Source organism: Branchiostoma belcheri, unplaced genomic scaffold (genome assembly GCF_001625305.1).
Source record: "Branchiostoma belcheri isolate BF01 breed outbred unplaced genomic scaffold, Haploidv18h27 scaffold8, whole genome shotgun sequence".
In the NCBI taxonomy this organism is placed as follows: domain Eukaryota; kingdom Metazoa; phylum Chordata; class Leptocardii; order Amphioxiformes; family Branchiostomatidae; genus Branchiostoma; species Branchiostoma belcheri.
The window spans coordinates 5,178,059-5,202,925 of NW_017804464.1; the positions used below are offsets into that span (position 1 = coordinate 5,178,059).

A 24,867-nucleotide genomic window follows, 5' to 3' on the forward strand; every position below is an offset into this window, starting at 1 on the left:
CAGATCGCAAGTAACGACACACTTCTTGACGTCCCCAACATGGCGACCTAGGTGAACTTCCAGCGATTGCCAGAGTGCCATCGAGTGATTTTCTCGGTCTTTTCTGCCATGTATTTCCCAGTAGGATGGCCCAAGGCACTGGCGGTGCCTCCCGAAGACATCGGAGGCCTCCACGCGGTGCTGTGCAACCGCGACCGCGTTCTATTCGCCGTCATCACGGAGAGATCCCTAGCGATTTGGTACTGCCGGGTGAGTGTTTTCTTTTGGCCGGAGATCGCTCTTTGGACACCAGTCGTCAGTTGAAATTTTACGGTCTCCATCGACGTAAACGTGCTACTAGTATGTGACTACAGATTTGTAAATCCTTTCATTTCTAGTTCACGACTTATTATTCCTTTGGCACAGCATCTGATTCTTATGTGTGTAGAACTGCAGAAAGAAAATTTTTTGACGTCAAGTCGTCAAGAGTCTTCACAAAAGAGCTTGACTGACAGCGCGTATACTTGACCCTTGGCCATTTCCACCAACTTTCAAATCCTTTTGTAGCTAAACTCCTACCAAATCTAACCTCGATATCCGAGTTTGTAGTCAACACAACTCCTCTCCATTTGAAGCTAAAATTGTAAACCTTGCCACGTTTTGGGCGTTTTCTGCTTTATTTCTTTTAGAGCAAATGAAATCATTTTACTAAAACAAAAATTTGGTATGAATGATAATACGTTATGCCTTATGGTATCCTTCTAAGGTGCTTTCCTCGCCTTTGGTGTCTTTTTTAAGAAATTATAAAATGTGTGAGGCAAACGAAATCATAGCATCTAAGTATACGAGATTATGAGCCAATATGACCTTTGGCCCTGAAACTATGACACCCATGTATTTCTCAGCTATCATGTTATTTGTTGACACATTGCTGTTACTGTTTGAAATATCTTCGTTATTTGGGTCATTTTCTAGATGATCAACACCTGGGGTGAAACGAGGGTCTGAAGGGGGCAAATGGGATACAGATTATTGTTCGAGGGTCTGAAGGGGGCAAATGGGATACAGATTACTGTTTTTTCCGCCCATAATGATAAGTCACAAGTCAGTGGGGTCGTGTGGCGTAACAGCAGAGCATTCAGCTTAGAACCAAGAGGTCCCAGGTTCGAATCCTGCCATGTCACTAACCTTGTGTCCATTGGAAATTCACTTTACACGACCTTCTTCACTTCGTATGCCAGAATAATCATTGATTATTATATTGATATAATATTGATATTGATCAATGATCGTGGATATTAAAAGAAAAACCAAATCCATTGCATTACATCAACTACACTAATAATGTTTAAAGATTTTCAAGATATGGAACAATGGGTTGTTAGAAATAAAATATTTTAACCCAGCATGTTATACCTTAGCTCATATGTAGTGATATTATGTGGATTGTGTGTGCAATTCAGTGGCCCTGTAACTTGGAAAGTTTCAATAAACCAGTCACAAATAATAATTTTCATTGTGGAGACTTGAAACCACATCTGTTTTATGTTTAAGTTAAACTTTACAGAGATAGAAAGATACCCTTGTTTTCTTCTACCCAGGTCAATCTGACCTACTTCCGAAATTAGGTGCTGTCAAATATCATACCAGGATGTTTCAAAAACAAGGCCAGCTGCCTTGAATTAGGGAATTTTGTTTAGAAACTAGAGTAGCTAATGTACATGTAAGACTGTGAGTTGTTGTATGTAACACACACAATATCAGATTGACTATAACCTCCTTGATTAGACCTTTAATAATTGAGTCCTTGCATAATAAACTGAACTTTCTGAGTTTCTCATTGTATGACTTCAATCTTGACAGTTCTACTAGCCTAGATCCAGGGCACATCAGGCCTCAAAATTAACTTTTCTTCCTACTGTCCCAAAAATAAATTTCAATTGTCCCAAAGTGAGGATGAACTGTCCCAACAAATCAGCTGTCCCAACCTGTTTTTAGGGAAGTGAAGTGTAATTTATGACTCCAACTTGAAGTCAAGTGTCTATAATTGTCCAACTTGAAGTCAAGTGTCTATAATTGCAAGAGGAAGAGTAGACAGGAGTGCCTGATGTGATAAACAAAAGAAGGACTGACATTCTGATGTTATTTTTCTATTGTCCCAAAAATGTCCCAAAGTGACTTTTCAGTTGCCCCAGCCTAAATTTTAGTAGCGAGCGGCCATTGGGACACTGTTAATTTCGAGCCCCGGCTGCCCTGCACATACACATATTAAGCATCCCAACCCTGTTGCTGTATAGTGAAGATTTGTATGTATAAACCTGGTATGTTTTCCCTCTTACAGCCATGTGTACAGATTGTGTGCCACTGTCGTTCCGAGGAATCCGTGCGTACACTAGGGACCAATCAGAAGGCAGCATGGCGGCCGGACTCAACCAGTGTTGCAGTCACGGTAGGAGTGTACATTTTTTTCTCCTTGCAACATAGAAAATAACAAGCGCATAAAAATAAATAACATTGTGTATGTATGTCAAAAGTTTTCTTTCTTGAGGCAAATTGAGCGGTTATAAAAAGCTTATTAACAGACTTGTGCCCCCAAACTACAGCATTTTTATGGATAGCGTGAATACGTTATAGATGTTGTTGTTGTTCTATTGTCCTCTCGATAACAATAGGGCAGTCGTTTGAGGATCCCTTGGAATAATCACACAATAGTCATTGACACCCTTTTGTACATTCTAACACTGTCATGTTAAATTTAGATAGCACCATCTTCAAAAGAAGAAAGTGGTCAAAGGGCAATCTATACATTGTATATACAACCCATTCACAGATTGCGTGATTTACATATAAAAACTATAGGTCACTGTATGTCTCGGTTATTGTTTTTAGATATATGTATGTTGAGAATGCACTGTGTACCCAATCAATAAACATTGTCATGTTTACATACCAACATGGACACTTCTTACCTACACATGTTTGTACTACGTGTGTATCACTGTATGTGTATGTTTTTGCTTGCTTTCAAATAAAAAAAATGAAATAACTAGTTTAAAACTACCTTTTTTTAACACATCTTCATCAAGATTGTCTACCATTAGGGGTTATCTTTTTTTCTTTCTTTCTTTTTTAAAGCAATCTCTTATAAGTGATCCAACTTACACATGTATAAAGCCGATTTTGGTGATTTGTTTGGCATATTATTGGTTGAAAATGTGTTGCAACTATTTGATTATTTTGAAGAGAGTTAACTTAAAGTTCCTTCACCAATAGGAAGAAAAAAATAAGTACTTCTATCTACTACTAAGTTCTTGCCCAAGACAATGGTTTAGACATCGGTGCTTTAGGTTTGGATGAGACAGAGTGAGACTGTCTGACTTAACACTGAACCATACGTGATAAAATAACAGTTTGACTTCGGTGCCAAGACTGAGGCGGTTAGCTGGTACATTTTCTACATAGCTGCAGATTAAGTTGTTAAGAGAGTTGAGTCTCAGTAGACCACAGGCAAATAACAGGCAACGTGATCTCTAGTCTGGATCTCACTCTCAGGCTTGACAAAGTGAATTACTTTGAAGTACTACGGTATTACTTGAACAGGGTTGCCAGGGTATGCAGTNTAGTGATGCATACCTAAACCCAATTTTAGGTTCAGGTCCGGATTCAAGTCCAGAGGTTTAGGTTCAGGTCCGGACTTAAGTCCGTACCTAAACCCATGTTATATACAAAATTGCATGTTGGCAACCTTGCAATGTTGTCTGGGTGAAACTTTGGCCACATAACATGGAGGCCAGTACTTAACGATGCCCGATGGCAATGTTTTCTTCATTTTGCAGCAAATATTTTACAATCTACGGAAGGTTTTAGATGGTTTGGAAAGAAAAGGGGTATGCGAAATGGTCTTTTATGGTAATAAGTCCGGACTCGGTTCTTGACTTTTAGGTTTTTTTGGACTTGAACCTAAACATTCTTACAAGTCCGGATCCAAGTCCAGTGAACCGGTATGCATCACTATATGCAGTGCAATTCTACGGAATACAACGCAATCGTATTAGTATACAGTGCAATTTTACAGAATACAGTGTACTCGTATTAGTATACACATGGAGGTATACAGTGTAGTTTTACTAGTAAAATTGCACTTTATACTAATACGATTGCACTGTATTCTGTAAAATTGTACTTTGTACTAATATGAATGATTGTACTATTTTCCGTAACATTGCACTGTATACTCTGGCACCCCTGTTGAAATAGTCAGTTGTCAAGTTTAATGTTTCCACCACAGAGACTTATCAAGAGTACCAGCTTGAGTAGGCCAACACTTCAAAGTACTCAGTTATTATTCACTGGAAGTTCATTTGTCACGTCCAGATTTCATTTCAGGGTGAACAGTCATATTTTGACACCAATAACTGAAGAAAGCCCTATGTCTTTCTTTTGTATTTACCAATGCAGCGATTTGATTAAAAATTGACAATCCATTGTTTGATTATAACTACATATAAGCCAGCCTAGTTTGTTTCAATTTTGTTGCTCTTATCATAATATTAATAGTAGCATCTGGCATGGGGCTATCACAGGATAGTTTTGGAGTGTTTAGTTTGCAACCTTCTTGGTTTCAAGAACCAATTCTTTAGTAGTAGTATGAATACTATGATGATCACAGGATGACTGTAGCCTAGGCTAATGTTACGTTGCTGGTAGTGTTTGTTTTTACCCGCCTGCTTCATAATTGGTTTTCTGCAAAATCTTGGAACCAAAAAATCAAATCATTGTGGACTTAATTTGTAAATTGTATGTACAAAGGGCCCAGTTACTCAGTAATCAGTAGTGTTTACCCTTATTTCCTGAGAGACTAAAGCATGTGTTTGTTAAACGTCTGGAAAAATCAGGCCAATGACTTATGTACAATCTGGAAGTGATATAAATGAGGGCCTGCATGGGGGGGGGGGGGGGTAATGATTACAAAGTACACAAAAGTTTCACAGCCAATTAAATTCTCATTAGATGCTCATGAATTATGTTAGATCATGGAGTACTTTATGAATTACGTTTTACGTTGCAGAAAGGTAACTGCCTGTGCTTTACGTAGAATGAAAATGACTAATCTACTGATTATGAATTATGTTGCTTTTTGATGAGTCGTTTTTTTCAGGACTGAAATAGGAAACAACAGTTTTTTTCCTAGAGCCTAACAGTGTTGAATCTGACCTTCCTACTTGTATTTTCAGACGAGTCAAGGTTATATCCTGTTCTATCACCTGGAGAGAGAAGTGGTGGCTGGACATGGGGCCAACTGTTATAACCAGACCCGGGGAGGCAGGTACGACAACCATGCATCTGCTTGGTTTATGTTAGTGGATGTGCTACAACTGTTAATTTAATAGTTGAAATAGTGAGATCAGTTTAATAATCTCATGGCAATTTCTTTAGTGTCTTCAAATGCTGATTTGATTGAAATACTTGTGATAATATAATTGGATCACCTTTCTAAACTTTTTTTTTTTTACTTTATGATACATGAATAGGCAGTAATGTATTCTACATTGTATGTTTTTTGGCTTGTCTAATATGTGTGTATTTGTGTATATGTATGTGTGTGTCTTTGCATTGCGTATGTGTGTGCCTTTGCATTGCGTTATGTGTGTAAGAGAGTGTGTGTGTGTATTTGTGTATGTGTGAGAGAGAGAGAGAGAGAGAGAGAGAGTGTGTGTGTGTGTGTGTGTGTGTGTATGTGTGTGTGTGTGTGTGTGTGTGTGAGTGAGTGAGTGAGTGTCTGTGTGTGTGTTGTGTATGCGTATGCATGGGTGTGAGTGTGTGTGCATTCTGCTATTTTGTCTATAGGACTGGAAGGGTTGCAAAGTTGTATGGGTAAACTTAAGGTGTAAAACATAACATACCAGATATCTACTATATTATTAACGGAGATGACTACCCTCACCCCCAGGTTCCCCAGTATGCGTTCGTCCACCAGTATGGAGTATGGAGAAGGGGTCCCCTCCATCAGGATGACTTTTGTCACCTCCGTACAAATCATCGGCAAGATAGAATGGTAAGGCACTTAACTCTGTCAATTATAGTAAACTGTGACCTAATTTTTGACATGCAGTAGTAGTGCTGTGTACCAGTTCGCAGGAACTACTGTACATGTGGTTCTGGAACTTTCAAAAAATGTTTAAGATTTAAGTAAAAAAAAAACCTGGCCAGACTTAAACTACAATCGTCATGTACAAAAAAAATTCATGTCACATTTTCCCCGTTTTGTTCTAAACCACCTGAAGTCTTCAATTGAAATTGCACTGTAAAATGAAGAAAACATTGCCATTGGGCACCGTCAAGTGTCGGCCTTTGAAAAATATGTGGCCACAGTTTTGCCGAGACGTGCCCAGCAAACATACAGTCAAACCTCCTGAATGTGAATTTAGGTACGCAGCACTATAACAGTTAGTACATGTTTATGCATAGGCGGTAGGCTAAGGAGTTTTAGTTGAGTTGCCAGCGCCGATTTGAAGTTGCCAGCGCCAATTTCCGCGGAAGTGAAATGCCGAGCGTCATCAATCAATCAATCAATCAATCAAAAATGGTTTATTGTTAAAATCACGAACTTTGCAGCAGAAGCTGAATTGCGTTCAGAGATGTACATCATTTCTTTTAAAAACATTAACGACTGCACAGTCAACATATTAAACACATTTAGCATAACGAGATTCAACTTTTGCTCACATTTGCATCTTAAATATCAAAATTACATTTACATTCCATATACAAGTTTCACAAAATATATTAGAGACATTTAATGCTGCAGCGGTCATACGAGCGGGTGCCGGAGGCACCCGAAGAGCGGCGAAGCGAGCGTCATACGAGCGGGTGCCGAAGGCACCCGAAGAGCGGCGAAGCCGCTTGTTGAGTCCCGAGCTTGCGGCGAAGCCGCAAGCGAGGGACGAGATAAATTTTAAACTAAGACGAAAGTTAGCGCTAAGGATGACGGGAAATACTGGATCGCGCAAAGGGTGACGGGAGAACTACTCCCGGAAGCGAGTGGAGAACGTACGTACCGCGGCGCGCGCGGTGACTTCGCTTTCATTCAACAATAACTCCTTGGCCTATAGCCCATGGTTTATGTGGCCTTTTCCAAGAACCACTGTATTCAAAATTGATAGATAAATGCTTGACATTTTTTTTACCCATGATTCATTCCTCTCGCAGCCTGGTCTGCGTACGAGACGAGCTGCTGGTTGCCACGGGTAACGGGATGCTGCAGCGGTTACGGTGGGACGGCGTGGTGAACGGGAAGAACGGGATCAACATCGCGGCCATTCCCTTCTCCGTCGACCTTCAACATTCCAGAGGTCAGTAGTGCTGTGTACCGGTTCGCTGGACCGGTTCCAGACTTGTAAAAATGTTTAGGTTCAAGTCCAGAAAAATCTAGAAGTCAAGAACCGATTCCGGACGTTACCAAAGAAAAAATGTCATATGCCCCTTTAATTTCCAAATTATAACCTTCCAAGTGCAAAACCTTCCATAGTTTGCAAAATCTGTGCTGCAAAATGAAGAAAACATTGCCATCGGGCATTGTCAAGTGTCGGCCTCCATGTTTTGTGGCCAAAGTTTGACCAACATTGCAAGGTTGCCAACATGTGATTTTGTATAAATTATGCCATGGGTTTAGGTCTGGACTTACAAGTCCAGACCTGAACCTAAACCTCTGGACTTGAATCCGGACCTGAGCCTAAATATGGGTTTAGGTACACAGAACTAGTCATCAGTGAGGATTGTTTAAAGATGATTCTTTTTGTTTGTCTGAAAATTTATTAGTAGAAATTCTGAACTCATGCAATTTCACATCATAACCTGACTACATTATGATTCGGACTATGACATGAGGCCATGTTGCAGCAGCGCCACCTAGCATAGTTTGATATTATTGCACAACCCTTTCCCTCCCGCCATGCAGCGTCCACCCTGGACACTCCAGGCATCACCTTCACACATACATGTATCGAGTACAGCGGGCTCATGGGAGGATTCGCTGTCGTACTGCAGTACAACAGCGCCACCTAACAGATTTTTATATTATTGCACACCCTTTCCCTCCCCATGCAGCGTCCACCCTGGACACTCCAGGCATCACCTTCACACATATCGAGTACAGCGGGCTCATGGGAGGCTTCGCTGTCGTACTGCCCGACGGGAGGGCGGGGCTCGTCAACACGCTGGCGGGGAAAGTCGAACACAATGTGAGTGACAGCTGTCAACCTTTATCATATAGCCAGGTGGCATTGACCAATCAGAGGTCCCATTTTTATATTGATTTTGATACCGTAATGTCATATTGAGCAAAATCATCCCAGGTCTTCATTATTTTATAAGTATGCCTTTGTCGCTACGCTCACTCGGTGATTTTACTCGGTTGTTATAGCAACTGACAAGGCTTTATCGCACCATATACACCTCGGGGTACATGTAGGTCATTAACTGTTACATATCTTTTTGAAGACACAGTACATATATGTGTATACTTGTTGCATTACCTCCTATAGGGGGATCCATTTTTAACAATAGTGTATGGAAAATATAGGCTAAACTTGAGGGGTAAAAAGTGTTTAAAACAGCTACCCTCCATATATGGTTATAGATGCCGCTGTTACATTTTACTCCCTCTTCAAAACAGCATATTCTCATTATAATTTCTTTCTATACCAATTGAGATAACACTTCTAAACAGTGAGACGGAAATGGTAAATTGTTTTTGGCATGTTTTTACTGTTTCTGTTAACTTTTAATGCTGCAGTTTCTCTATGTAATGCCAGAGGGAGCTGTGCAGTGATGTTAGCTTTCCTTATGTCGGCATTGTCGGCTTTCTTGTCAAACTATGATGTGTTAAACTTATACTGTGTTGTAGTGTGACAGGCTGAGTGAAAAGTTTTTGCTGGGAACTATGCAGCTCCAGATGTCTTACTGAGGGACGACTGCCATGTGCTAGATGTCAGTTAGCTTGAGCAGGGTTGGACAAGTCCCATTGCCCACTTGCCCAGAGCAAGTAAAAGCAAGCCAAGTGAATATCACCTATATATAATATAGGTGATATATAAGTTTTCTGGATGTGGCATTATGCCCCAGTGTTTGGAGCAAAATCACTCACCATTTTTCCATGATAATGTCTTCCCTTCTTATTGATGTCAGTCAAAAGTACATGTATGACTTTTTGTCAGAGAATCATTTGCAAGTCTCAAACCTCTTTATTTTGGTAAATACTGCTCAAGCATAGAACAATAATATCAAGGGCTTTTTTTACTGAAAAATTTTCCATGCGGTAAAAATGTATAGAAATATGTCATTCGATTGATATTTTGCCTTGGGCAAGTGAAAAGTTGGTTTGGGTAAGTAGAAATGACTAGTGGATTTTTGAAAACTTGTCCAACCCTGTTGAGGAATGAATCCCCTCTAGTATATATTATGTAACTATGATGTCTTGTACTGTTACAGAGCCTTCAGGGTGTATGGGCCCAGGGTCTAGAGAATGTCACCTGTGTAGCTGTCAACAACAGATACAGACTTATAGCATTTGGCTGCACAGAGTAAGTTCTACCATTATCAATATTATGATGGCTGAGTTTTAGAATATATTGCTGTACTGTCAAGGAGAAATGCGTTTGTTTACCGAAGGAAAACGTATTGTTTTTGCTCTGTTTCCTCCTCTTCTTCTCCAAACTAATAAGGTCAATGACCTGAACCAAACATCTGTCACCATGGTATCTAGCTTTGGGTTACATCATGTTGCAATTTTGTAACAGGAGGGATTTAGACTCCTGTCACCATATATATGAATGTGTGTGAGTAAGAATTAACAGAGCAGACCATATGCAAAGGTACACATTATGCATTTGCTTTGCAAATGTTTCTAGGTATCAATTTGGCTTGCTAACAGTTACCATTTTATGCTATGACTCTATATGTAAAGGAACAATGTTGAATTAAACATGCCCAAAGAATACTTAATATGATCTTGGTTTCATCAATAGATGAGACTAAAACTCCTGTACCTGTTTTTGAAAAAACAATGTTCAGGAATATCTGTATCTGTACAGAAATGACCTTACACACAGTGTCTAACAGTAGTTTTGTTGTGTTCCAGTGGACTGGGTGTTGTCTACACAGTGGATGACATGACAGGTGCTCTACAGGTGTCACACAGACTCGAACTCTCAACCAAAGATTACCCAGGTAAACAAACAAACAAACATGTAAACAGGCGTAGTAAAAGTATGTAAATCATGAAATACATTGTACAACTTAAAGGCCGGTATTCGAATTTAGGTTTGTCAGTTATATCTACAGTCCGAACTTGTAAGTATACGGAAAGACGGACAGTGAACGTTTACCTATGGAAATTACCGCATAATTCTGTAGTGAGCACTGCACTACCAGGGTTTAGAAGCAACATATATTCTTTGCCTGGCACGTCTGGGCTAAACTGTGGCCACATAATTTACGGAGGCCGACACTTGTCGATGCCCAATGGCAATGTTTTCTTCATTTTTCAGCGCAAATTTTAAATTGAAGATTTCAGGGGGTTTAGAACAAAAAGAGAAATGTGACATGATTTTCTTTTTGGAAGTCCGGAACTAGTTCCAGACGTTCAGGTTTTTTGGACTTGAACCTAGATTTCTCTCTTTCTATTCGGTTTAACGTCCGGTTTAAATATTTTTATAAAGCCGGAACTAGTTCCAGCGAACTGGTACGCAGCACTAATAATGAATGAATGACTTTATTTCAGGTTATCCCCATAGTACAAACATAAAACCACAGAAACACTAAACATACAACAATTTATACACATTTTTAAAATATGTATTTCTGAACTGACAATCAGACCTCAATAGATAGCATATTATACTATTGTTGGTGGCGTAAAGTTTATTAATGAAGTTATAACACAATTTCCGGTGTCTAGCATCGATTGTATCGGTCGAGAGGTGTACAAATATTGAACTAGTACTACAAACTCTGGGCAACTTAAGGAGAATACGAAAGCAATTATTGTACATGTATGCAACATGACACTTAGCTAGTTCACTCTTATGAACAGAGTTCTATAACTGGACTCCAAACAACTGAGAGCAGTATAAAAAGACTTTGTTCATGACCTACATAGGTCATGAACAAAGTCTTTTTCACATCGGGATAATAATGATTGAGTCTTGATGTTTTCCAACCGTAGATGCGTGCATGGCGTGCGGTCCCGTGTCCAGACTAAGATGGTCACCTGACGGCTGCGTGCTGGCGATGGCGTGGGACCGCGGCGGGATGGCGGTGTGGAGCGTGTACGGCGCTCTGTTGATGTGTACGTTAGGGGCGGACCAGGGGTAAGTCAAACTAACGTTTCTGTTCTTGTATTGATGTTGCAGTTCTTTCAAGAGTTGCTAGGTGACACTGTAGAGCTGCTCAAGTTTTCATTGAGTGCACCAATAAGGAATGCATAGAGTAGATATACGTAGATTATGCTTGACTAACTGTGGTGTGTGATTTCTCTACAGCTTGTATCAAGAATCCCTCAGATTACATCTCTTCAGAATAAAGTCAATGGTAAGTAAACATTAATTTTCCTCTACAAGGGTTAGTGTTTGGGTCAGGATTTAGGGGTATCAACAGTTACTGTGTACTGCAATGTGAACTGTGTACACATCTTTTTCAGCTATATATAGCCAGTTTTCAACTTGAACCTGGTTCAGCTATTTTGCATGTGTCAATAGAGGGTATCTTAGTCCCAGTCCTTACCACAGAGGGTCTCTCACCAATATTTCCAATGGAGGGTCTCTCACCAATGTTTCCAATGGAGGGCATCTCACCAATATGTTTCCAATGAAGGGTCTCTCACCAATGTTTCCAATGGAGGGGCTCTCACCAATGTTCCCAATGTAGGATCTCACACCAATGTTTCCATTAGAAGGTCTCACCAATATTTCTAATGGAGGGTCTCTCACCAATGTTTCCAATGGAGGGCATCTCACCAATGTTTCCCATTGAGGGTCTCTCACCAATGTTTCCCTGCAGTGCTGGAGTATGGAAGGGTACCAGCTGTGGATGGCGTGTGAAACGTTAGACCGTTCGGAGGTGATGGAGCTGCCAACGGCAACGTCAGAGCTGCTCCAACTCCAGTTTGTCAAGTCGACCCTCACAGTCAACCCCTGTGCGGTAAGATTGTTGTTTATTGTTGTTTGTTTACGATCTCCTTTAGTGTGAATTTCACCTGTTGAAGGAAAAGTTAACTTTAAGTACTGCAGTTTGCACATGTTCTGATAGAGGGCGGCTGTGCATATACATAACAATTGCCTTGTTTTTACTCTGGTACAGACGAATCACGAGCACCTGTTCCTGCAAGGCGAGGACAAGCTGTTCATCAACACGGGTGACCTGGTCATGAAGCAGCAGTGGAAGGACGCCAACATGAACCGGCCGCTGCGGGAGTCCATCGCCGGCTCCAACGCTTCCTCTCCGCAGAAACCTGCCAGACAGAGCAACATCCTGGTGGGGAACAAACAGTGGCTGGTCATACAGGTCAGTGGGGGGTGCCCCCTATCAACAACTGTTGCAAGAACTGCAGCAAAAGTAAACCAAGAACTTGGGTTTGCTACTGTAACATGTATCCTTAGATTTACATTGTATCGCTCTTGTACAATAATTTAGGGGAATTTTTAATTACACCAAATGTTCACAGTGATTTCATTCTGCCAATTCAAAATGAAAGCAAAAATATGATTAAACGGATTTTCAGAAAGTGTTATTGTACCTCTAAGTCAGTTTGTCCCTAAGTTTGCCAGTAACATCTTTTGTCTTTTTTTACAGATTCCCATTACCTATTTAGGTAGCAACTGGCCAATAAGGGTAAGGACTGCATTTAGTATTTTTATTTTACATTACCTAATGCGTTTTCTCACAATCATTGCAAATTATGCCTCCAGTCCAATCAGAAATACCCATCTGCAGTCTGCATTTTGCAGAGACATTTTTAATATTGTAGAAGAAAAAATAAGAACCCTGCAATTTTGCAGATTGAAAAAATCAGGCTAGGATTCAATGGTGTTTTGTTTGCCAATGTACAATTTTGTGTATATGCCATGGGTTTGCATCCAGAAAGTATTTCTGAATTGCAGAACAAAATTTTGACATTCTGCAATATTGCAGAACGCTGAAAAAAAAAAGGATTTCTACTATAAGAATTAGGGATAGTAGAAACAGAAAGACACTCCTGGTCCCGGGTCGGGGATCGAACCCACGCCAAACCCGGGCACCAGCTCACAACCCCGACACTCTAACCATTCGACTAAAAGGTCTAGACCCATCGGCTGGATCAGTTGGTAACGCCTATAAACCCCCCCACTGTTACACTACCACTGCCAATGGAATCAGTTTTGTGGAAATTGTGAAATCTTTGATTTGTTGTTCCTTTATTCGATAGATCTCCATTAGTTTTTACAGACTGAGATAACCTATACAAACTAGTCTTCCTGGAGTCGTTATACATACAAACATTACATCCAAACTACACATTCATTTATATACAGTTAACTACGACTTAACTACAACAAGGTAAGGCTACGTACTACATACATGTACATACAACAAGACAAGTTGTGCTGAGAGGTCAGAGGTCTTCCAAAGAAATTCTAAATCTAATATTTACAAAGGATTTTTGGAGGTGTCCACTAGTACCACTACAGTTTTTAGCCATCCCTGGATAGTCTGATGTGCTGTGGGATTGTGTTATATGATTTGGTGCAACGGTACAGAAATGTTGGTTTGGCTGAGGCTAGGCATGTTATGTGTTGGTGTGTGTCATTAACTTTCTGTAATCGTTTGTAGATTGATTCTGCCTTTTTGGTTGTGATGATATAAGTTTCTTAAACTTTTGTTCCAGTACGCAGCCATAGACAGGACGGGGTTCTGTATCGCTGTGGCGGGGAGGTGTGGCCTGGCGCATTACGCCATGTTCACTCGCAAGTGGAAACTCTTCGGTAACGAAACACAGGTGGGCATCTTCATCTTTTAGAAAACAGAAGGAAAATGTCCAGACTATGTATAATGTACAAAATGACTAATAAACTGGTGGACGTCCCAACTACTAAGTACCAGCCCAGAAGAGAACAAGAAATAGTCATGCCTTCAAGTACCAGAGTTATCAACCAAGGATTGAGGTGTTCAAGAATTCATTCTTTCCTAGAACTCGCTGTCACCAAGTGCAGTAGGGGCATTATCATTAGACTTAAGTGTGTTACATTATCATTAGTGCGTTAGCTGGTGTGTTACACCAAAGGGCAGTTACACCGACCAGCTATACCGATACAGATACAGATCTTAATAATATACAGTCAACCTGCCCAGGGGACTGAAGAAAAGTGGTCACCTTGGACAGGTGGTCTCCTTGAAGAGGGTCGCCTCACAACATGACTGAGACATAAATGGTTTCCAAGTCGAGACGTTTTAATGTCAAATGCTGTAAGCATCTTCAGTTCTGTGGTGAGTGCATGTGGGGAGGGTGGCACATGGAACAATTTACGTCAAACAAAATACATTGTCCAGCAGTCGAGGCAAACTGGCTGGTTTCTCCAGGATTTCTTATTAGTTATCAGCAATAATCAACATGATCGAAAATGATGTGGTCACCATGGGCAGGTATCGGGCCTTGAACGGACCCACCTCAGTGTGGTCGCGGTCGTGTTGGCCAGGTGGTCACCTTGGACAGATTGCTTAATGCTTCAGTCAATGGGGAAACTTTTGGGACCAAGAAAAAGTGGTCAATATGGCCAAGTGGCCTGCTTAAAGAGGTGGTCACCTTGGCAGGTTTGACTGTACCCCCTTGTATAGCTTCTTATAATCTTTCAAGGAGACTCTTATGTGAGGTAGAATATCATGATCTGCATTTGTAAATGCTGCAGTTCTTCCAAGAGTTGCTAGGGGGCACTTTTGACCTGCTGAACGTTTCTGTGTGTTTAGGAGAAAGACATGGTGGTGACAGGCGGGCTGACCTGGTGGAGAGACTTCATCATCTGTGCCTGCTACAATCTCAACGAGAACAGAGACGAGGTCAGAAACTCTCACCACTTCAGAGCTTGAAATAATCATAGTGTTAAAACAACATATTCTATGGAAAAATACCTGGACTTAACTGATTTTAACAATCGCTCTGCAATAAGTAAATTACGAATTAGTGCCCACCCTCTCAAAATTGAGAGAGGGCGGTACAAGAAGCTTTAAGTGTATGAACGAATTTGCAAACATTGTACATTGAATACGGTGGAAGACGAAACGCATTTTATATCAAATTGTACCCTCTATAGCAATGAACGAAATGAACTCCTTGACGTAGCCTCCAAATTCTACCCAAATTTTCACACATATATAAATGAAAAGAAAGCTACTCTCCTCTTAACATCTGAAAACCCACAAATTACAGAAAAAGTGGGATCCTTTGTCTTCCTCTGTCTTCAAAAAAGAAGTCAAACCCAGTAGTAGTTTTTATCAGTAGTTTCTTAGTAGTTATCAGTAGTTCTATGTGTACTAATTGTCTGTTTTTATACCATGTTTCTTCTGTTCCTGCAATTAGCCCTCCGGCAAGAATTTGCAATAAACTTCACATTATCCATTCTTATGTGACAGTATTTTTTCTGTGCTACATGCTACAGTATCCTTGCAACTATGAACTAAAGCACTGCAGTGGTCTTAATTTCCTTTCTTTTGTGACAGTATTTTTCTGTGCTACAGTATCCTTGCAACTATTAACTCAAATCACTGCAGTGGTCTTATTTTCCCTTCTTTTGTGACAGTTTTTTTGTAGTGCAGTAGTCTTTAAAGTATGAACTTAAAGCCCCATAAAGTTAAATCCCTGGTCTAGAAAATTTGTGAATTTACACTATATTTGAACCTACTGAAATTGAGAAAGTCTCTCTTTTTTGGCAATACTGTAGGAGCAGAGCCAATAAGGTCATATTTTTTTTAAATCTACAGAAAGTCTTTAACTTACATGCAAATAAGATTTGTGACAACATGCCCTGCATATGAAAGGTAATAGAGATTGTGGAAAGTGGATCTTATAAAAAGTTTGAACTGCAATTTCCGACACAAGAAATTGGGCTTACCCAAAATTGGGCTTACCCTGATTTTGGACTGTACAACTCCAGACTTTTTCAAGCAATCCACCACTTCTGTGACATCACGTGTGTTATCTGCGTGACGTGACGTCACGGAAGCGGTGGATTGCTCATTCCTTGACAAAGACTGGAGTTGTACAATCGAAAATTTGGGTGAGCCCAATTTCTTGTGTTAGAAATTGCTAACTTATTTCATAATGACTTCTACCAACACAGATGAATTTTTAAGACATGATTGAAAAGTGATCTTGTTGTGTGTTCCCCACAGTTGAGGATGTACCCGAGAGCGAGTAACCTGGATAACGCCTTTGCGTACAGCTGCAAGGTTCCCTCCCAGATCCTGCTACTAAACCTGTTCAGGGACATGCTGGTTGTCTTCTGTGCAGACTGCCACATTGCTCTGTACTCCATCGAACGAAGGGACGCCAACCCAAGTAAGGACAGCCAGACATCAGACAAAATGCCATGTGTTTGTAATTAGATTTGAATATGTTTCATGGAATGAATGAACTGAACTTGACAGAATTGCAGGGTTGGACAAGTTTTCGAAAATCTACTTTTCCTATACAACATCATTTCCACTTGCCCGGACCAACTCTTCACTTGCCCAAAATGTTTATGCATTTTTTACTACCACCAAGAAAATTATCTTATTTTGGAGTCATAATGTTGGATGCTTTATTGATCAAAATAAGGTGGTTTGACTTGCTCCAAACACTGTAGCGCTTTACTTTGCATAAAAAAAATTTACTTGCCCAATCGGGCATGTTCAGGGGGATATTCACTTGCCCGAATAGTACTTTTACTTGTCCAACCCTGAATTGCTTTACAGTTTTCTGGGACTATTGTTACTATTACTAGTATTAGTGGTGCATACCTAAACCCACATTTAGGTTCAGGTCCGGATTCAAGTCCAGAGGTTTAGGTTCAGGTCCGGACTTGTAAGTCCGGACCTAAACCCATGGCATATACAAAATTGCATGCTGGCAACCTTGCAATGTTGTCTTGGTGAAACTTAAATGGCCACATAACATGGAGGCCGGTACTTGACGATGCCCGATGGCAATGTTTTCTTGATTTTGCAGCAAAGATTTTGCAATCTACGGAAGATTTTAGGTGGTTTGGAAAGAAAAGGGGTATGTGAAATGGTCTTTTATGGTAATAAGTCGGGACTCGGTTCTTGACTTTTAGGTTTTTTTGGACTTGAACCTAAACATTCTTACAAGTCCGGATCCAAGTCCAGTGAACCGGTATGCACCACTGGTTACTATAATATTGGAACTTGAGCATTTGTATTAATTTCAAGCCTAAAAATTCTGCTAAGACTTCATTAACAAAACTGAGCATGTAAAACTACTCAAATGCATCATCATCATTGAGGTCTGCACTCTTCAGGTGTACAAGATATTCTTGAGAAGGCCTTGATAACACCATCTTTTCCTTTTCTTATAGTGATCTTATTAATGAGATTGACTTTAAATGTTAGTTCAAGCAATTTTGTGCTTTGATGGAATTTCAGTGTCAGTGTTGTTGTCACATGACCTTAATGTTGTGGACATACAATGCAATCCAACATGGTGCAAATGAGGTCATGTGAAAAGCCTGTATTCAGCGTGCAAAATACCTGGTTGCCCAGTTGCCCCGGGCAACCAAATTTTACTTGGGGCAACCTATTTTTTAACCTATGTAGCCCAGTGTGCTACCTGAATTTAAAGAATGCCCCCTCCCCTAAATCATGCCCACTTGGCTTGCACTATTGTATCCGGCAGATGCTTTTTAATTTTAGGTATTAATGGCTTAGCTTAATTTACTAGTATCAGTTAACTAAAGGCTGTTAGAAATATTGTCAAAGGCTTATGTATATAACATTACTTATTGAGGAAAGTAGTAACTTATAGGTGGGGCAGCCTGAAATTCTGATGGGCAACATGATTTTTGCCGTAGGCTGCCCACTGGGCAACCTGGTTCAAAAAAGTATTTTGTACACTGTGTGTGACTGTTAGCCAGCACGTCAGCAGAACGTACTGCACCTGCGCGAAACCCGCAATGTATTGTACATAGCACTTCGGTAGAATGTCTCATATAAGGTCGTATTTGCTCATATAAGGTTAGCATTTCGACAGTAGTTTCCAAATGTTATGTCAGAAAAGATATCCTCTCCAACAGTGAAAATTCTGATGCAATGTTGACCAAAAATCCAACGAAAAACGCGAAAATCCAGGTTCTGCGCAGGCGCAGTACGTTCTGCCGACGTGTTCTGTTAGCCCCAGTGTGGAAACTGAATCCTGTGTTCCCTAACATGTAGCCCCCACATGTGGCGGCCCCAGTGTTGTGGACACCAGCGGTAGGTCCCAGCGTTCCAGTCTGTCTGGTAATACTACACTAATACTGGGTCTCAGAGCCTTAGGTGGCTTATTATAGTAGGGCAAAGGTCACAGGGTAAAGGTCACATGGCAAAGGTCACAGGTGAAAGGGGAGGCCAAAGGTGAAGTTTCTAGAACCCCAGATTGTAGTGGTGACAGTGTTGCATGGTTTGTATATCACTATATGGGTCAAAGGTGAATTGATTGCATGTCAAAGATCACAGGTGAAAGGTGAAATAGAAGGTCAAAGGTGAAATAGAAGGTCATGGTGTAGATTTTTGTAGTTAGTGAAGTGCATTGATTGGTCAAAATAGGAGAAAGACATTATTAAATTACATGTCAAATTACATGGTGTAGATTTTTGTACATGTAGTTAGCGAAGTGCGTTCATTGGTCAAAATAGGAGAAACAGATGATTAAATTACATGTCAAAGGTCACAGGTTAGGGGCTAAAGGTGAGGCCAAAGTTGAAGTAGAACTAGAAAATTGCCATGAAGTTTCCAGTTTACAAATCTGTGATGGAGACAGAAAAAGTTTCTGTTCAATTTGACGTCCATGCATATCATGTGACACACTTTAGTGTTAGTTAGGTTTTCTAGAATCTTCTCTATTTGTGCCAATTACACAAATTTCAGATCGATCATCTGATGAAAAAATATCTAGATCAGTATATCTTCAAATCTTTAAAGTTCCTGTTCAAATTTTTGACTTTGAGACTAGTGGGATCATAATAATTTTCCTTAAACATAATGTTGCTCTCCTAATGCATACATGTACATGCATATCTAGCGAAAAACTCAAATCTTGGAAAATTGGCATGGAATGCCCCACTTTGCATGAGGGGTGTTTTGAATAGACTAGCTTCCCTGTCATAGCACACTGTTCACCTTCACCTCACATGACCTTCCGCACTCCTCTCTTTCAGGCCTTAGCATTGGCTTCGGTGTCATGGGTAAGAGTGGTGTTCACATGTTTGCACCTGACCTCATTTACATAACCGTTCCCTCTGACTTTCGAATGAGAACAAGGTGTCATGTCATTGTCATTTGAACTGTCCCAAGTATGCAAATTTACATGTCTGTAGCGTAACTACATTCGCCAACCCCAGGACCAAGCTGTATCTTTGGGGAAGTCTGACCAATCAGATGACACCTTACTGGGACTGTAAGTTCTGCTTTTGTGTTCCAGATCCGAGTGCCAGCCTCACATTGTTACAGGAGATCTCATTGGCTAGCTACATCCCCCACGCTGTGACCGTCATCTCAGTCACTCTCACCTCCCTCCGAACTGAAACAGGTCAGAGGTCAATCTTTATCACTGATTATTGTCACTTGGTAAATATAAAGTTTATGTGCATTTTATTAGGAGATAAATCTTACCGTGTGTGTCAAAGAACGTAAAACACGTAAATTGTATCCATGTACATGTAATAAAAACTATGTAAGTTCACTAGTATCCACTTTTGTTTGTAAGGCCACACCAAGTAAATTTTATGGATGACGTCCTTTGGAGACCCTAAATCTAATGCGAGAGGGCAAAAAAAACAAGAAGGGCCCTTAAAAACAAGATGTCTAGATTAGAAATATACTAAGAGACGAGAAATGTTAGGACACAAATTGAATGAGGTGACACAGTGTAACAAGCAAGAAGTCTTTTATTCACAATCAAAACAGCAGTAAATCAGGTGGAATAGCAGTTGTTGTCCTGCCCTGTTTCTTTCATCACATTTTTGCAGGCCTGCAGAAACAAAGCATGTGCTCTTTACCCATTTCGCGTTACAGGGTTCACGTCAATCTAACGATTTGCGGCACTGTCGTGACTCTTTGGTCATAGCTACAGGAAGCGGAATTTCGTGTTTTTTTTTCTAGAAACAGGCCAAAATCAATGCGCGCACGGACGTCATCCATAAAATTTACTTGGTGTGGCCAAAGGTTGCTGTACTTTTGTGATATGTAATAGTCTTCTTTTAAAACATGCATCCTTTTGCTATGTAAAATTTCAGTCTCCTAAAAATAAGCGGAAGTGAGTAAGAAGAAGAAAAAATACTTTGACCCACCCAAATGTTTACCTTCTTGTTTGTTTGTTTATTTTAGCCTCCTCTAAACAGACATCGTCCCGGCGGGAGGCGGAAAGCTTGATCGTGAATGTGGCGGGGAGACTGCTGATGCTCCAGAGGGACAGGTCAATGACCTCAGGCAAGGAGAATGGAGACATCAGGAAAAGAGAAAAAATGGTGGGTTTAGAAAAAAAAACTTTGACAAAAAGACGTTTTAGGCAGAGAGAATACAAACAATATTCGTATTTGTAGTAGATGTTGCAGGATTACCTCACTTGCTAGGTCTACTGCAAATGTTACTGACAGGTACAGAAGTATTGTTTTGGGTGGCTGAGCTGTGGGTTTGTGTGTCTGCTTGTCCATACAGATGCTGTAGGACATCCTCTCAACAGACTAGATTTGACAGCACGGCTGGGCAAAGACTGTCAAAATAAGAGCTGGTCAAAAGATCAGACAAAGGAAATGGGGTTGATGATATAAAATGTACAGGCACAGGTATACTTATAAGGCACCCAGTCTTTTTTGTACCTACTATCTTTGCATGTGAATTATTTTTAATGGAGTGTGTAAAGAGAGACATTAGAGAGCGCGGCCTTGCCGGTGTTGACCCACTGGACAGGGCTGCCTGGACAGTGTGAAGACCAGTAATACTAACCGACTGCTGCCGACCCCTGTGGCAGGGACAACAGCAGCAGTATAATCAAATCCTGGATGGTGAGTGAGGTCTGGACATGAACATCTGGTGTACCTGTACCTGAGCAACATATAATACTATTGCATGCAGGATAGCGTCAAGTACAGTTTTTACATTATGTGTTAATTCTGTCCGGTGCCTCTAGCTGCCGTTCTGTGCGCCTGTTGTCCTGGCGTCATGTGTAGAGAACATGTGGTCCTCCAGCCGCTCCAGTCCTGACAAGGTACATCTGAGCGAGGCTCTGTGGCTGGGCTGTGGGGCGTCTGGTATGAAGGTACGACTTTCACACTTTTTGTTACCTCCATGAAAAATGGAGGTATTGTTTTTGGCGCGTCTGTGTGTGTGTGTGTGTTTTCGCACATTTGTAGTCAGCATAACTTCAGAACGCCTTTATGGATTGTGATGATATTTGGTATGACTATGACATAATCATAATGGAACTGGCAATGCAACATACATAAAGGAACTTGGATCCCTAAACACACTGCATCTAATTTGCATGATGTTGTTTTTTCTAGGTGTGGTTGCCACTGTTTCCAAGGAATGATGAGAAGAGACACAGTTTCCTGTCCAAGAGAATCATGCTGCCCTTCCAACTCAGCATTTATCCACTGGGTAAGTCACACGTTAGGTCTGAACCCCCTTCATGCTGTTTTGGTTTTTAAAAATTTTATGTATTATTAGTCATATATTGTCTGAAGGTTGCGCAGCATTATAAAGGTTTATTAATTGCTTATCCTAGGAATGGATATTAGCATTTAATGAAAATACCTGGATATTAATGCTAAAAAAAATCTAAAACATTTGTTTGTTTGTTTGTCTGTAAGGTATGAATCACTCACACCGGGAAGGTCCCCTACTCTTTTCGATAAGTGTAGTGGGTTCTTTTTAATGTGCGTGGGGTTTGGCTGTTCCCAAAAACGTCTTATCCGAGGGACGTCCCTAACCAAAGCTAGGTACTCATTTCCACCTAAGTGAAGTGAGGAAAGTCATGTAAAGTGCCTTTCCCAAGGGCACAAGATTGGTGACGGAGGCAGAATTCGAACCCGCGACCTTTTGGGTGTGAGCTGAATGCACTACCGACTGCGCCACACGACCCCACAATTAAGTGTCATTGAAAAACATCCATATAGGTATATGTGTTATTGAACCATGTTAGATTCCCATTTATGCAAATGAGTTATATGCAAATGAGATACTGATATGTTAATGTATGGTCTGTTCGTTAGCTGTACTGTTCGAGGACGCCGTGGTGTTGGGTGCAGCGAACGACACCATGAAGTACGACTTTCAGGACTGTGCGTCGCCGAGTGCTCTGGACTCACCGCCTACCAGACTCTTCCCTTTCAATGTTGTAGACAGAACTGTAAGTAGGAATACTTTTAATCTGGAACTGTTTAATGACTATAAACATTAGATTTGCACAATGTCGTCTTTTATGTGCCCCTGTCCTGCTGCTTTTGTACAGCAGTGTCCTCTCATATTTTGTAAATATGATATACTCACATTTATGTCCTACCTGGGCCGCGATTACGTTCGATACGCGTGTTCCGGCCCGTGTGATAACTAGCGGTACGGCCCGGGGGTTCTGAACGCGTACGGCCCAGGGCTTCCAAATGTTCCATAGAACGATTCGAACGCGTTTTCGCCCTAACCGCGTGCACCGATTTCGAAATTCGAATACAAAATTCGGACGTTGGAATTGATGTTGTCGCATTTTTTGGGTTTAGGGACACCACATTTTCGCTCATTTCGCATTGAAAGGTGCGTTTTCTTGGGTGGGTATGACATAAATAAGATACAACACGGTGTATTCCGCATCACCCTCGGTCCCAGCCCTCCCGCGGATCGGATCTCCCTCCGGCCTTCGGCCGTCGGGCGATCCGACGCGCGGTCGGGCTGGTACCTCGGGCGATACGGAATACCCCGTGTTGTATTTTATATAGATCAGTCCTCTTTTTGGTGCTGATTGTGTAGTTTGTACACTACCAAAAATGCCAATCTTGTTTTTCTTCAGAGAAGAAAACTTTTCTTCCACTGAGAAAATTATTCTTCACCCAAGAAAAAAATCTTGTCCATGAGACAAGAATTTCAAGAAACTGCATTTTAGCATATTTTTCTTGTGGTAAGATTTCTTTTCTTATATATCTTGAACTAAACACCCTTAGAATATTATTCTTGCAGTAAGAATTTCTAAGTTTTCTAGAAAACCATTCTGTACACAAGAAAATATTTCTTGAACTAAGATCTAACTCTTCTTGTAGCAAGAAAAATATTCTCCCCACAAGAAAAGATTTCTTGAACTAAGAGCTAAGTGTTCTTGTAGCAAGAAAACCATCCTGCCCACAAGAAGAGATTTCTGGAACTAAGATCTAACTCTATCTTATGGCAAGAAAACCATTCTGTACACAAGAAAAGATTTCTTGAACTAAGAGCTAACTGTTCTTGTAGCAAGAAAACCATTCTCCCCACAAGAAAAGGTTTCTTGAACTATTATCTAACTCTTCTTGTAGGCAAGAAAACCATTCTGTACACAAGAAAAGATTTCTTGAACTAAGAGCTAACTGTTCTTGTAGCAAGAAAACCATTCTCCCCCACAAGAAAAGGTTTCTTGAACTATTATCTAACTCTTCTTGTGGCAAGAAAACCATTCTCCACGCAAGGAAATATTTCTTGAACTAAGATCTAACTGTTCTTGTAGTAAGAAAACCATTCTCCCCACAAGAAGAGATTTCTTGAACTAAGATCTAACTGTTCTTGTAGTAAGAAAAACATTCTCCCCACAAGAAAAGACTTCTTGAACTAACATCTAACTGTTCTTGTGGCAAGAAAACCATTCTGTACACAAGAAAAGATTTCTTGAACTATGAGCTAACTGTGCTTGTAGCAAGAAAACCATTCTGCCCACAAGAAAAGAAATACAATGTATATAGTGCTACCTAAATATACTGTAAAACAGACAATAATGTATAGCAACTAAATGTTATTTTGAAAAGCATTTGGACAGTATAGAGATGTTTATTATCACATTGATTTTTGTACAATGTATCTAATTAAAAATATAAAATCAGTCCATCAACATTCTTGGAATGGAAACAGTTTAACAGTAACTTTCAAAATATTATACGATGTATAACTAACATTAGCCATTATGATTTCAGAATACAGATCGTATCACATTCTGATCAGAAGCATATTCAGCAAAAACTGCAGTTTTCGCAAATAGAATTGACAAAGTCGCACCCTTTGGACACCTGAAAAACAACAGGAAAGACCTGTATTAGTTTGCATGCGAGCACTGAAGGCAACAAGTCAAAAGAGGATGCTAAAAATACTATTTTTATTACTTGGAGTAACAATTTAAAATTATATCATAAAGCACTGTAATAAACTTTACTATACAATACACCAGAGATATATGATTTGACTTTGAAATCAACCCCAATGGCGTTGTAACAATATTTTGGCTATGAAGTATAAAAACAAATGTCAACAGATCTTATAGGTGGGGAGGGGGGCGCGCACTTACCTTCAATCTGTTTGGTTTCATGCTTTTTCTGTTGCAAAGTTTGTTTCTTCAGCAAGCTGACCACGATCACCATTGCTTCACATGTACACAAGGTC

General features: G+C 40.4%; 1 protein-coding gene across 1 annotated transcript in view; it reads left to right on the forward strand.

Annotated features, from left to right (window-relative positions):
- The first annotated feature begins 11 nt into the window (after positions 1 to 11).
- The window catches only part of LOC109486190 (RAB6A-GEF complex partner protein 1-like), a 54,183-nt gene continuing 29,327 nt past the window's right edge, over positions 12 to 24,867 (forward strand). Inside the window, exons 1-21 of the mRNA XM_019789906.1 lie at positions 12 to 249; positions 2,321 to 2,428; positions 5,214 to 5,305; positions 5,930 to 6,034; positions 7,189 to 7,331; positions 8,086 to 8,219; positions 9,469 to 9,560; positions 10,118 to 10,206; positions 11,204 to 11,348; positions 11,520 to 11,568; positions 12,037 to 12,177; positions 12,337 to 12,540; positions 12,829 to 12,867; positions 13,901 to 14,011; positions 14,977 to 15,066; positions 16,399 to 16,564; positions 19,682 to 19,789; positions 20,587 to 20,726; positions 21,389 to 21,517; positions 21,762 to 21,858; positions 22,473 to 22,609. Coding sequence (XP_019645465.1) covers positions 109 to 249; positions 2,321 to 2,428; positions 5,214 to 5,305; positions 5,930 to 6,034; positions 7,189 to 7,331; positions 8,086 to 8,219; positions 9,469 to 9,560; positions 10,118 to 10,206; positions 11,204 to 11,348; positions 11,520 to 11,568; positions 12,037 to 12,177; positions 12,337 to 12,540; positions 12,829 to 12,867; positions 13,901 to 14,011; positions 14,977 to 15,066; positions 16,399 to 16,564; positions 19,682 to 19,789; positions 20,587 to 20,726; positions 21,389 to 21,517; positions 21,762 to 21,858; positions 22,473 to 22,609 — 2,460 coding nt within the window. The 5' untranslated portion in view covers positions 12 to 108. The remainder of the gene's footprint in view (positions 250 to 2,320; positions 2,429 to 5,213; positions 5,306 to 5,929; positions 6,035 to 7,188; positions 7,332 to 8,085; positions 8,220 to 9,468; positions 9,561 to 10,117; positions 10,207 to 11,203; positions 11,349 to 11,519; positions 11,569 to 12,036; positions 12,178 to 12,336; positions 12,541 to 12,828; positions 12,868 to 13,900; positions 14,012 to 14,976; positions 15,067 to 16,398; positions 16,565 to 19,681; positions 19,790 to 20,586; positions 20,727 to 21,388; positions 21,518 to 21,761; positions 21,859 to 22,472; positions 22,610 to 24,867) is intronic.